This window comes from Staurois parvus, unplaced genomic scaffold, assembly GCF_062004578.1.
Source record: "Staurois parvus isolate SC_StPar_1 unplaced genomic scaffold, SC_StPar_1.0 ptg000261l, whole genome shotgun sequence".
Classification (NCBI taxonomy): domain Eukaryota; kingdom Metazoa; phylum Chordata; class Amphibia; order Anura; family Ranidae; genus Staurois; species Staurois parvus.
Genome location: NW_028318057.1, coordinates 398,353 through 410,610, shown reverse-complemented (window position 1 = coordinate 410,610; position 12,258 = coordinate 398,353). Strand labels below are relative to the sequence as shown.

Sequence of the window (12,258 nt, the reverse complement as noted above, 5' to 3'; positions counted from 1 at the left end):
ACTCTATCACTTGAAAGCCTGGATTGCACCATTACAAACTCGCACAGGACCCTTTTCATAATGGCACTCAAAACACAATGTGTGGGGATCGCATCTGTGAGAACCAACTCAACAGGAACACAAAATATTGAGCCTGTCATGTGAATCTTTGAATTTTACACTGAAAATTCAGGATTCAAATACTATTATACTGGTGAATTTTGGCAAATTTTTCACTCACCCCTAAGTGAAGTGTGGACCAGTGGTCTCGCAGAAGCCAATGGTCCACACCTCTGCTGGCCTAGTAACACTTGATGATAACACACACATGTAAATGCTAAAACTACTAGTAAAAAAGCTTTTTTCCTGAAATGACTCACATATCACTTGATTGGGGGTGCTGCAGTCAGAAAGCCATGCTGGTTGTGATAATGATAAATTCCACAGCCAGATATACACTGCAAGAGTATGCTGTTGCTGAGGCCATCCCTACAAAACTTGCTAGTTTTGTAACACGACAAACAGCATTAGGAGGTTTCTTTATTTAACCACTTCCAGTCTGGGCACCTTCCTGTCCAGGGCAATTTTCAGCTTTCAGCGCTATCACATTTTGAATGACAATTGCGCGGTCATGCAACACTGTACCCATATGAATTTTTTACCATTTTTTTGAGACAGATAAAACTTTGTTTTGGTGGTATTTATTCACCACTGGGATTTTTATTTTTTTTGCTATGTAAATGAAAATGTCCAAAAACTTTGAAAAAAAGTGTTTTTCTTATAAAATGTTGCAAATAAATAATATTTCATCATAAATCTTGGCCAAAATTTATTCCGTTATCTTTTTAGTAAAATAATCCAAATTAGTTTATAACCAAAAATTATAATTTTTAAACATTTTTTTTTATATATATATTTTTTTTAATATTATTACTTATTTTGTTATTTTTTTTTTTTACATACTGTCACCCTATCAGTACAGTGTCACCATGGTGACACTGTACTACTTTTGGGTGGTGATGAAGATTTTTTTTTTTTTATTTTACACTGATTGCTTTACACCCATATAGGATGGAAAAGCAATCATTTCTCTTTCTCTCAGTCTGCATTCTTGCAGCCATTGAGAACTACTGAGTGAGTTGTGATTGGTGATTGGTCACAGCTTGTCACATGGTACAAGGCTGTTGTGAATAGCCTTGTACCATGTGATCTCTGTGATCATTCACAGATTTCACACGTAGTAAGCAATGATGTCAGAAGTGACATCTTGCTTACTACTTTGGCCAATCGGTGATCACATGATCGGGACCTTGTACAGAGGTCCCATCCGACGATCGGTATTTCACTGTGTCCAGAGGAAACAGCGGGCACCGGATTGCGGTGCGCGCGCTCCCAGGGTGCGGGGAGGCCGTTTATAAATGGCCACCAGAGCCTGCAGTGCCACTGTCCGGCCGTTTACATACAACGGCCGGTCAGAAAGTGGTTAAAGGATTTATGCTTTGCTCTGTTGCTATTGATTCCGCAAATGCATTTTGAAATTACATAAACATATTAAAACTGAAAGAAAAATTACCACCAAAGCTTTTTTTTTGGCCATACTTCTCTTCTGGGTCATGGGAGTGCGCTTCATTTTCAGAGCTGATCAATAACTGAATGATCAGCAGTTGTGTGATCTCTCAGTTCTTGGGCTTTAAGTCAGCAAAAGACAGCTGTAGCATCAGACCAATGCTGCAGCGGAGGTGAGTATGTAAGCAAATTTAAATGTTTCTCCTTACATGCTCATGCATCCATCCAGCTACAGTGGTGTTTCAGGTTTATGCAGACTCATGAGCATTTATCACCATCTATAAGCAGTTCATCTTTGACAGGCACTTTTCATTTGGAAAGGTGGAAAGTTGGGTGCTAGCAAACACCACATGACCAAAAAGCCTCACTGAAATAAATTTAATAGCACCAGCAATTTCCTTAATGAGATGCAGATAGAAAAAAATGACATGGTTTATAACCCTTATAATCTTTATAATTATAATCTTATAATTTATAATCTTATTCTATAAAGTCAATGCTGGAATTCATACATAATTCGCAGAGTTTATTTACTGTATGTAAAAATCAAATGCTCCAGTTTACAGCTGAAAGCTAACATGTTTTGGTTACAAAGCTGTACTCATTGTTATTATGTTATATTAAGAACATATTTTATTTTCTTTAGTTTATTAATTTGAAATATTTATTTGAACAATTTATATATAATATTATATCTAGATTCAGATAGTTGTATTCAAATCATCTATGTTTAAGGTGTCAACTCACCCTAAAACCCGCAACAGACCTTAATAAAGTGAACCCACTGCAGATTGATAGGACCCAGTGACTCTCTCAGAAAGCCAATCTGTTTGGGGGGAGCAAGTATTTACATCATTCTGTAGTGTCTTCATGGGCAAAGCAATGGTTCACTTCTATAAAATAAAACACTTTTATATCCATTTTACTGTTTCTGATTACTGTTATTATTGCTTAAAAAAACCTATAGTTAAAATCTAGTTTATAAAATGTATGTTTTAAGGCTTCATTCACATGGCTGTATGGATCAGTACACCTGTGTGAATGAGGGCTTACAACATAAACTTTGTAAACCAAATACATCTATTTTACTGATTTTGATTACTATTATTATTGCTAACCCCCCCCCCCCCCAACAATATCTTTAACATTTGGTTCACAAAGTTTATGTTTTAGGGCCTCATCCAGTCAAGTATAACGATCCATACACCTGTAAGAACGGTTGCCTTCAGCTGCTTGGGACCCATAGGTGTTCTGTGCAGGAGCATGCAGGCATGTGGTTCAAATCATTGACATGCATCCAGCTGCATGGACCTGCATGGATCTATGAGTGCATACCAGAGTGCACATCCATGCACCCATGTGATCAAGGCCTTAATCCTTTTACTTGCTTTGAACATATATATTTAACAGATTTACGTTTATATATTTTTGTATAGAAATATTTGTGCTGTAAAATCCAGCATATGACATAACCTTAATTTCTAAACAATCTGAGTGAATAATAATGATGAGCAAATGAGCATGCAGATTTGTCCAGTCTGTAGAGAATCATATGAAGCTTACCAGATAGTTAAAGATGAATCAGTGATTCTCTTGATTTTATCAGCCCTGAAGCTGGACCATTGTGTTTGAAAATGAGGTGTAAGAAAGCACATACACACAGGCACCAATCTCACATGCTACTGAGAAGTGTATTGATGGCAGAGCAAAACCTGCCTGCATGTACTGTCACAGAAGTTTTCATTGTAAGTAGGTTGTAGGATTAATAGGCTGTTTTCATAATATATGCATTTGTTTTATTGACTAATGCTTTTGTGTCTCTTTAGATCTGGTTATAGAAAGCTTTAAGGCAGCTCACGTTTCATCCTGAGAAGCAAAATGAAGTCTGAACCTGTCTTATGGACATCCTTTATTGTTTTCCTTTTCCATCTTGTTTATGCTATTGAAGTTCCTTTGGACCGTAAGTTAAAGGGAATATTATACTGTAGATGTGTAAAGATGCTAATGTTGGATAGCTATAACCAAAGGCAAAACTTTTTTTCTTAATTTGGGAAGGAGTGGAGAAAGATTAGAACGCTTATGAGTTTTGTCTGTGCCTCATTAGGGAGATTCACCTTCTTTATTTGTCTTGTTTACTGATATCGTCAAGAATGAAAGTGAAAGAAAATTCTGGGTTACTACCAACGAGAACAGAGAAGAAATGTTTCAAAAGTTCTGGTGACAACCAGTGATTCCTTCATTTTGAGGGAATTGCCTCTTCCTGCTTTTGCTATGAGACAGGAAGTGAAGGGAAGTCTCTCCAAAAGCATTCACCCTATATAAATGTGCTTTCTTAAAATGCAATTCCTCCCTCCATACTGCCAAACAAGCCTACTTTTTTCACTCTTATTAATAACTTTTCATCCAGTCCTCATCATCTCTTCTCTACTTTTAACTCTCTATTTTCTCCCACCTTCATCCAGTAACTCACTCACTGCTTATGAGATTGCCAATCATTTCAAAGACAAGATTGATACAATTCGTAGGGGCAACTCCACTACACAGACATCTATCCCACTTAGCATACCTTATACTAAACCTCCCTCATCACTTTCCTCTTTTGCCCTTGCTACTACTGAAGAGGTTACTAAAGTTTTTTCAGAAGCCCATCTCACCAACTGCTCCCTGGATCCTGTTCCCTCACAACTACTATGGTCAAGCTCTTCTTCTATCCTTTGCTCCCTCACTCACATCTCCAATCTCTCCCTCTCTACAGACACCTTCCCCTCCCCTCTAAAGCATGCACATACCAATCCCATACTTAAAAAGGCCTCAGTGGACCCCACCAACCTGAACAACTTAAGAGCCATCTCCCTGCTCCCGTTTACCTCTAAACTCTTAGAAAGCTTAGTCTACAATCGCTTGAGCTCCTACCTCACTGACAACAACCTTCTTGACCCTTTACAGTCTGGCTTTTGCTCACTACACTCCACTGAAACTGCCCTACTAAAACTCACTAATGATTTACCAACTGCTAAAACCAATGGTTGCTACTCAATACTCTTACTACTTGACCTCTCTGCGGCTTTTGATACTGTTGACCATCCCCTCCTCAAAAAAAAAACTCCACTCTCTTGGCCTCCGAGACTCTGCTCTCTCCTGGTTCTCCTCCTACCTATTGCAGCTCTCCTTCAGTATTACCTATAACTCTGTCTCCTTTGCTCCAGTTCCTCTTTCTGTAGGGGTCCCTCAATGTTCTGTCCTTGGACCCCTTCTCCATCTACACCTCCTCCCTTGGTCACTTGGTAAACTCCCATGGCTTCAAGTACCATATCTATGCTGATGACAAACAAATCTATCTTTCTACTCCTCACCTCACCCCTTCAGTCTCCTCATGCATTACTAACCTACTAAGTGATATATCAGCATGGATGTCACTCCACTTCCTCAAACTAATTATTTCCAAAATGGAGCTCACTCTATTTCCTCCAGCCCATGCCCCCTCCCCTGGCTTCTCCATCAAGTTCAATAATACAACCAACAGTCCCTCCCCTCATGCCAGGGTACTAGGTGTAATCCTGGACTCCCATCTGTCCTTTCAGCCCCAAATCCAATCACTGTCAAAATCTTGTAGACTTCACATCCGCAACATCTCCAAGATAGTCCCATTTTTTAACACCCAAAACCACTAAGCAACTTATTTACTCGCTTGTTATCTCTCACTTTGACTAGTCCAACTCCTTCCTGTAGCAATTGTGCATACAGAGATGGATGCAGTCACCCATCTTGCTAAGGATCCTCCATCTTGTATCTCTCTCTCCTCCAAATCCCCCCTCCCTCTCTGTTGAGTGACATGTGGTCCCTGGATGCTGAGCTCAAAATAACATCAAGGCCCAGCGGGAGAGCTCATGGTTATAAACCCCAATTAGCCTAGCCCCCATATGTCTGCAAGACTCTTGCTGGAAAAGGATCGTAAAGCCATAAACCAAGTCCTTCACTGAGCTTCAAAGACATTCCAGATAAACCGTAAAACAGACATCACATTCAAAATCCATTTTCATCTATGATTTCATATCTTGGAATATAAAAGACTTACCAGGAGAACAGGCCTATATTCAGATTGGTCACTTTAATACAAGTCGCCTGATATATTACACCCCCTAGCTGACATTTACAGGAGAGCAGAAAGTGATATCTCCTTAACCGTCCCAACAAGTATGTCATATTTCATATCTAGATGTTCGGCAGGTGATTTTGCATATTAATCTACTCGTGGATAGAATGTTACATGTATCCAGGGAACGTTATTGCCCTGGCATCAACTTGTGAGGGATTTTGGTTCTAGCATACAACTCCCTCCCCAAATGAGGCGATTGGTTCTCTGCTTCAAGGAGACACCCTGCTGAGTTCCTAGAAAAGCTGTTATGCTTGGGGCAGAAAGTTAAGCTAAGCTGAGTTGAGTTGAAGTTGAAGAAGCTCCCTTTTAACATCGGAACTAAGATAAGGCCCTTATGCTCAGGACACTGCTTAAACCAGGACGTTTGGCAAGTACTTTATCTCTCTAAATTCCTTTCTGTTATCTCTTTGCTGTGTTATTGCTCTCTGTGTATATATATATATATATATTGGCTACGTCTTTTTCTGTAAATATTTTTATTGCACTTTTTCTGAAAGTGTTGAACTGTTTCTAAAGCTCTTTAATGCAAACTAAGAACCCCTGTCTCTGAAGAGTGCTACTGTGTGTGTTTAAACCTCTATATACCCTGCCTGCAGTGACAGTGGTATACAGACGATTATTCAAACATCATAGTGTTATTGCTGATATTGCCACGTTTCCTTTTTCTCTGTATAAAAAGGAGGTGGTGGCAGTGTGAAGGGTTAATTGCGTAATTACCCTGACCCAGTAACAATCGCTCTCAGGCTGCCGGTACATCGATTGTGGTCCATTAGCTGGAAAATCTTTGTGCAGGGTGCAGCTGGGCGTGGCATTGTTACGCACGTGACAGCACGGTTTTAGATTGGCTAGTCCTTCGGTCACGAGTTTGGTGAGAAGGGCTGGGGTCTGACGCCACGATCGTCACACCTCCTCATTGGCCTACCTAATCGCAGGCTATCCCCTCTTTAGTCTATCATGAATGCTGCTGCCAGACTCATCCACCTTAGCAACCGTTACATATCTGACATCCCTTTCTGCCAATCCCTCCACTGGCTTCCCATTGCCCAACCAACAAAATTCATAACTTTAACATACACATATAAAGCCATTTATAACTCTGTCCCAAATTACATCACCAGTCTTTTCTCGAAATATCACCCAAACCATCCTCTGTTCCTCCCACGATTTCCTACTCTCTAGCTTCCTTGTCTCCTCCTCCCATGCTTGTCTCCAAAACGTCTCCAGAGCCTCCCACATCCTCTGGAATTCTCTACTCCAATCTATCTGACTATCGCCTACTCTGCCCACTTTTAGGCGATCTCCGAAAACCTATCTCTTCAAAGAAGCCTATCCTGCCTTCAGCTAATAACCAAATCTTCTATTTCTCCTATTAGTTGACACACAGTTATTACCTTTTGTACCACCAGCCCCTCCCTCTTAGATTGTTAGCTCCAAGGAGCAGGGCCCTCCTAACCCTTTTGTATTGAACTGTATCATTGCTGTATTGTCTCCTTTTATATTGTAAAGCGCTGAGTAGACGCTATATAAATCCTGTATAATAATAAAAATAATAAAAGAATGCTGATGGCAAACAAGCCTGACAGGAGTTATAACTCTCACTCTATAACTTTTACTCAATACAAAATGAAAAAAAAATGCCACCCTTAGTGTTATTTAAATTACTCATTCTACATTAACATATTTTATTTTATTTGACTTATTAATTGTAAAAACTTATTTGAATATAATAATTGAATATTTTATAACTAAGTTAAATCTAGATTCAGATAGTTCTATACAAATCATCTATTGTTTGTTTAAGCTGTCAACTCACCCTAAAATACATGGGGGTTAATCTACGAAAGGCAACTAGAATGTGCACTTTGCAAAGTGCAGTTGCACTCCGCAAGAGCAGTTGTTCCAGAGCTTAGTAAATGAGGTAAATCTTCGCTTTGCAAAGAATACCCAATCACGTCCAAGGAAAATAAAAAAAACATAATTTTGCTTGCACATGATTGAATGACGGAGGTCAGCAGAGCTTCTGCTCATTTACTAAGATCTGGAACAACTGCACTTGCGAAAAAAGTGTGCACCAAAAATACTTCATATTACTCATGTTTACCTTACCCTCTTATCACTAGTAAGAAAAAAAGCGTGCACCCCACCAAAAAATTACAGCAAGCCTAAAAGCAGAGGCAGTGTTGCTGCACTTGAAGGTAGTAGGAGGCAAGCAGGTGCTGCAGAACAACATAGCTATAGGGCCATACACAGCAGAGGCAAGGTACATCCTACCAAGCATAGCAGGGATGACTGGCTCTTACGTTCTGCATCATTTATCTTCTAGTCACAGGGCAGACAGTTTTCTGCCAGAACTGCAACTATGCAAAATCAGAAGATTGTAGATCTATTTTATCATTCCATTTCTAATTTGCTAAAGGAGGAATATTACATTGATGTACATTCCTTATATCTTCCACTGTGGAAGACTAGCATTTGCAAATGGAGGAAGACAGTGAGTTAAGCAGTACGCAGACACTATTGACCAGCTTAATTTAATATAATTAATTAGGTCTGGATCACAGGGAGCCCTACCAAAAGCTTGTTGCAGATACCACTGATTAAATAATAAAAATATAATTTAGCATCTAGTTTACAAAAAAGGACTAAACCTTTATTCTTACTGCTGCTAACATTGCCTCCTCCTGGCAGTTCTCCTTTTGTGTGTCCTGTTTGCCAAAAAAGCAATAAAACCCAAAAATCCAAAAAGAGTTGATGCATGGAACTTTTTTCCGATTATCTTCTGTCTTAACATTTGGCTCTGATCTCACTGAAGCCAAATTGTACTGCCACTGCACAATTTTTTGGAGACACCTCTCTATGTCTTCTGTTTCAACATTTGGCCCTGCTTTCACAATTTGTACACAGCTATATCTGAGAAATGACATCTTTTTTTGTAGGAAAATACCTGCTTATGACTTGTATTTCTGTATCTGAGCCTCTTCTCACTGATGTAAAACTGAGCCATCACTGGTCAGTGTTTACTATATCCTTACAGCAGATGCTCAATTGTCTTTTTTTTTTTTTTTTTTTTAGAAAACAGTTGTTTGTTCCTGCTGAAGCCATACTGTCCTGACACTGCACAATGTTTAAACACACATATCTAGGTGCTGATACACCTTATTTTGTAAGAAAACACCTGCCTCTGCATTGTGTCTCTGCATTTGGGCCTGCAATGTGGATGCCATACTGTCCTGCCACTGCACAATTTTTACACGCATCTCTGAGAGCTGATGCTCTCGTGTTTAATAGGTAAACTCCTGCCTGTGCCTTGTGTGTCAATATATGGGCCTATTCTCGCTCATGTACTGGCCAATGTCTACCAAACCATACTTGAAGGCTTTATCACTAATATTTAAAAAAACAATTGGGGATGTGGGGCTGAAGGAAATGTAATGTGGTTGTTAGAAGTGTTTTTGTGTACCCTGGTTTTATTTATTTTTTGTCGCAAAAAATTATTACCACATCACAGGAAGGGGTATCCTTAATAGTTAGCTCTCTAGCTCACCGTATAATCAATCTAAGGGTGTGGGTGCTAACCTTAAAGGACAAAGTCAAAAGACTAAGTCAAAAAAGAATATGCAGCTGGAAAGAACAGACTGATAGAAAGCATTTATGACTATCTCAGCCCTGCTATTGATATGTAAAGTTAGGGCATTACAATCCGGATTGTTTTTAATTGTTTTAACTGGCGAGTTTCTGTGTGTTCTCTTATGGAAAGTGTTCTGTGTACAATTTATTTTCCATAATTGGCCGATAGTGTTTAAAATTAATGCAGTTTTGTATTTTCATAATTACTATAGCTACTCTACTTGGGTGATGTAATACCTTCTTTTTAGCAGTATGTTCTTTCCAGCTGCACATTCTTAATTTTTTTTCCCATATCTTTTAAAATAATGCAGTGTGATGGATTTCTATAGTGAAAATTCTAATGTACTCTTAATTTTGTGATGCTGTGATTCACTTTAATTTAATTATTATTATTATTATACAGGATTTATATCGCGCTAACAGTTTTCTCAGCGCTTTACAATATAACGGGAGACAATACAGCAACAATACAGTTCAATACAAGAGGGTTAGAAGGGTCCTGCTCCTTGGAGCTTACAATCTAAGAGATGATTACATTATTTATCTTCTTATATATGTGTATGTTTAAGATGTTATTGCATGCAGTTTGTAATTCTTAAAATTTAGTTTCCATTCCCACCTCTTCTGCTTCCCAGTAACAATTTTTACCAAGGATGAAGGAAGGCCCCATTGTTACAGAACAATGAAAGTGAATTGGAAGGAAATGTTGGAGGAGAACATCTAATGAATGGTGGTGTTGGGGTGAAGGGATGAGTACATATAAGGCTCCATTCATGCATAGGTGTTTCAAAACGCAGACGGAATTGCCTCAATTCCGCCCACGACTTGAAAATGCGCTGTGAAAATGCGCATTCACGTGCTCAGGTGCCATTCAGTTCAAAGGCAACTGAAAACGCGGGGCATCTTTGCCGCAATCGCGGCACTACAAAAATGCCATTATTGCGCAAACAAAATCACTGGGCAGCCAAAAAAGGATCTGCCTAGGTGTGAATGGAGCCTAAGATGTTTGGAGGAGGGAAGTATAGAGCATGTTTTAGCAGATTAAGTGAGTTAGCTACATGAGAAGGAGGTCTGAGAACTCTGACCAAATATTTCTGATGAGCAACAAAAGTTGTGAGAAGGAGTGAGTAATATGGCTGCAGTATGTCTTAAAATGGACAAGGTAAGTAACCAAGCATAAGCCCCTCCATATGAAAATCAAGATTTCTATTTAAAAAGTTGCCACAGTTGTTTTTTTGGGACAGCACGCAACACCTGTATATTAATTTATGTGTTTTTGTTTCACTAACTTTATCTCTTCTTCAACTTTTTATTTGCTGTCATGGAAATTAACAGCAATCATTCAACGAGAGCGTAAGTTTCATTTAGGAGTCCAATTTGTTTCTATCTTGCTGCAAAGTAAAAATACACAGCCACTGTCTAGCTGCATGATTGCTTAAAAGTTGTCATACTTTAATCATATGTTTTCTTGTTAAATAGCCTACTGATAACCAAATGAAAATGGGAATTTGGATGACTGAGCACGTGTTTTTTTCTTTTAAATGAGCATGATGCATGCAAAAAGATGCCTAATAATAACCTATCCAATATATATAATACTGAGCATATTGGTAAGAGCACAAATATGTATGATTATGTCTGTTTGTGTGCTTAAAAGGCTAAATACCAAGGGCCAAGTATCTTTAGGGAAGACAAATGGAAATGTTGCTTGCCAGGTTGCTGATGTTTGGTTATGTTTTGTTTAAAAATTGAACATTGCAAAGCTCTTATTTAATTAATTTGGAAGTTCAAGATCTCAGACGAAAACTTAGTCTAACGTTTTAACTTTTCCTTTTTTTTCTATAGTTATTCAACCGCCAACCATTACTAAGCAATCTGTGAAAAATTATATTGTTGATCCACGTGATAACATCATCATTGAGTGTGAAGCTCGGGGAAATCCACATCCAACGTAAGTCATTTAAAAAGTACAACGTAATATGAAATCAAAAAGTGAAAAGGCTCACACTCCTGTGCTGCTACACCCTAAATAAAAATAAACAAAGGAAGATTAATGCACCCACTCACTAAGTGTACTCTCACTTAAAATTTATGTAAACAAAAATGTGTAGTGCGCTAACTACTCATCCAGACATATAAATGAAATATAATAATCTTCCAGTAATCCCATGCAATATAAATCCACACTACAAATAATAGTCCAACTCCCAAGTCACAGAATGTCCAGATTAGTGCGTTTAACAATCACGTTCCAGAAGACATACAGTACTTGTGCTCAAGATACTCTCCCTGATCACCTTTTAAGTTTGACCTACAAATTATAATAGGTCAAATGCGTTTTTACAGAAGTGAATCCTTTCATGTGGCGATGAATCCAGAATTTCTTCACGCAATCACGACTCCAAAAACATGTACATAAAAAGCAAAAGTATATATCGTAGTACAACACCATTTTAATTAAAGCTAATGATTGAATGCACAAAACATATGCGCTCGCATTACAGCAAAACACACTGTGCTCCACAACAGTGGTGTAAAGTGTTCACTTCATCCAACATATACAAACGCGCTTCCCATCACCAATGAGTGTGCCATGCACTCACCTTCAGCCTTGACCCATATATCATATAGGTCATAAACACTATAAACATTCGTAAATCTTTTGCTTGTCCACCGCTATCCCTTAGTAGCTATTTCCTTGCTAATGGTCCTTTAAAAGACCGGATTTTAGCTTCCCACTGGCAACCTCCATAAAAAATATATCCCTTATTAAGCTATTAAAATCCACTCACAAAGTGCAAACCAGTAAAGACATGTAATTCCAATGACAAAAATGGGTTTTCTCTGATTTTGTAATATGAAATCAGATTAGGTAAATACATTTATTCCTGTATTTAAGAAAAAAATCAAAAACTACATTACATTACATG

General features: G+C 38.4%; 1 protein-coding gene across 23 annotated transcripts in view; it reads left to right on the top strand.

Moving 5' to 3' along the window:
- NFASC (neurofascin) overlaps nt 1-12,258 on the top strand; it is a 222,619-nt gene that overhangs the window by 96,528 nt on the left and 113,833 nt on the right. For 18 of the 23 annotated variants that reach the window (XR_016313276.1, XM_089681130.1, XM_089681128.1 and 15 more), the window contains 3 exons: nt 3,372-3,505; nt 10,664-10,681; nt 11,174-11,279. Coding sequence is in view for 22 of the 23 variants with exons in the window: in XM_089681130.1 (XP_089537256.1) it covers nt 3,424-3,505; nt 10,664-10,681; nt 11,174-11,279 (206 nt within the window). In the remaining variant the exon portion in view is untranslated. The remainder of the gene's footprint in view (nt 1-3,371; nt 3,506-10,663; nt 10,682-11,173; nt 11,280-12,258) is intronic. The other 5 variants (XM_089681126.1, XM_089681138.1, XM_089681123.1 and 2 more) reach the window with 1 other exon arrangement.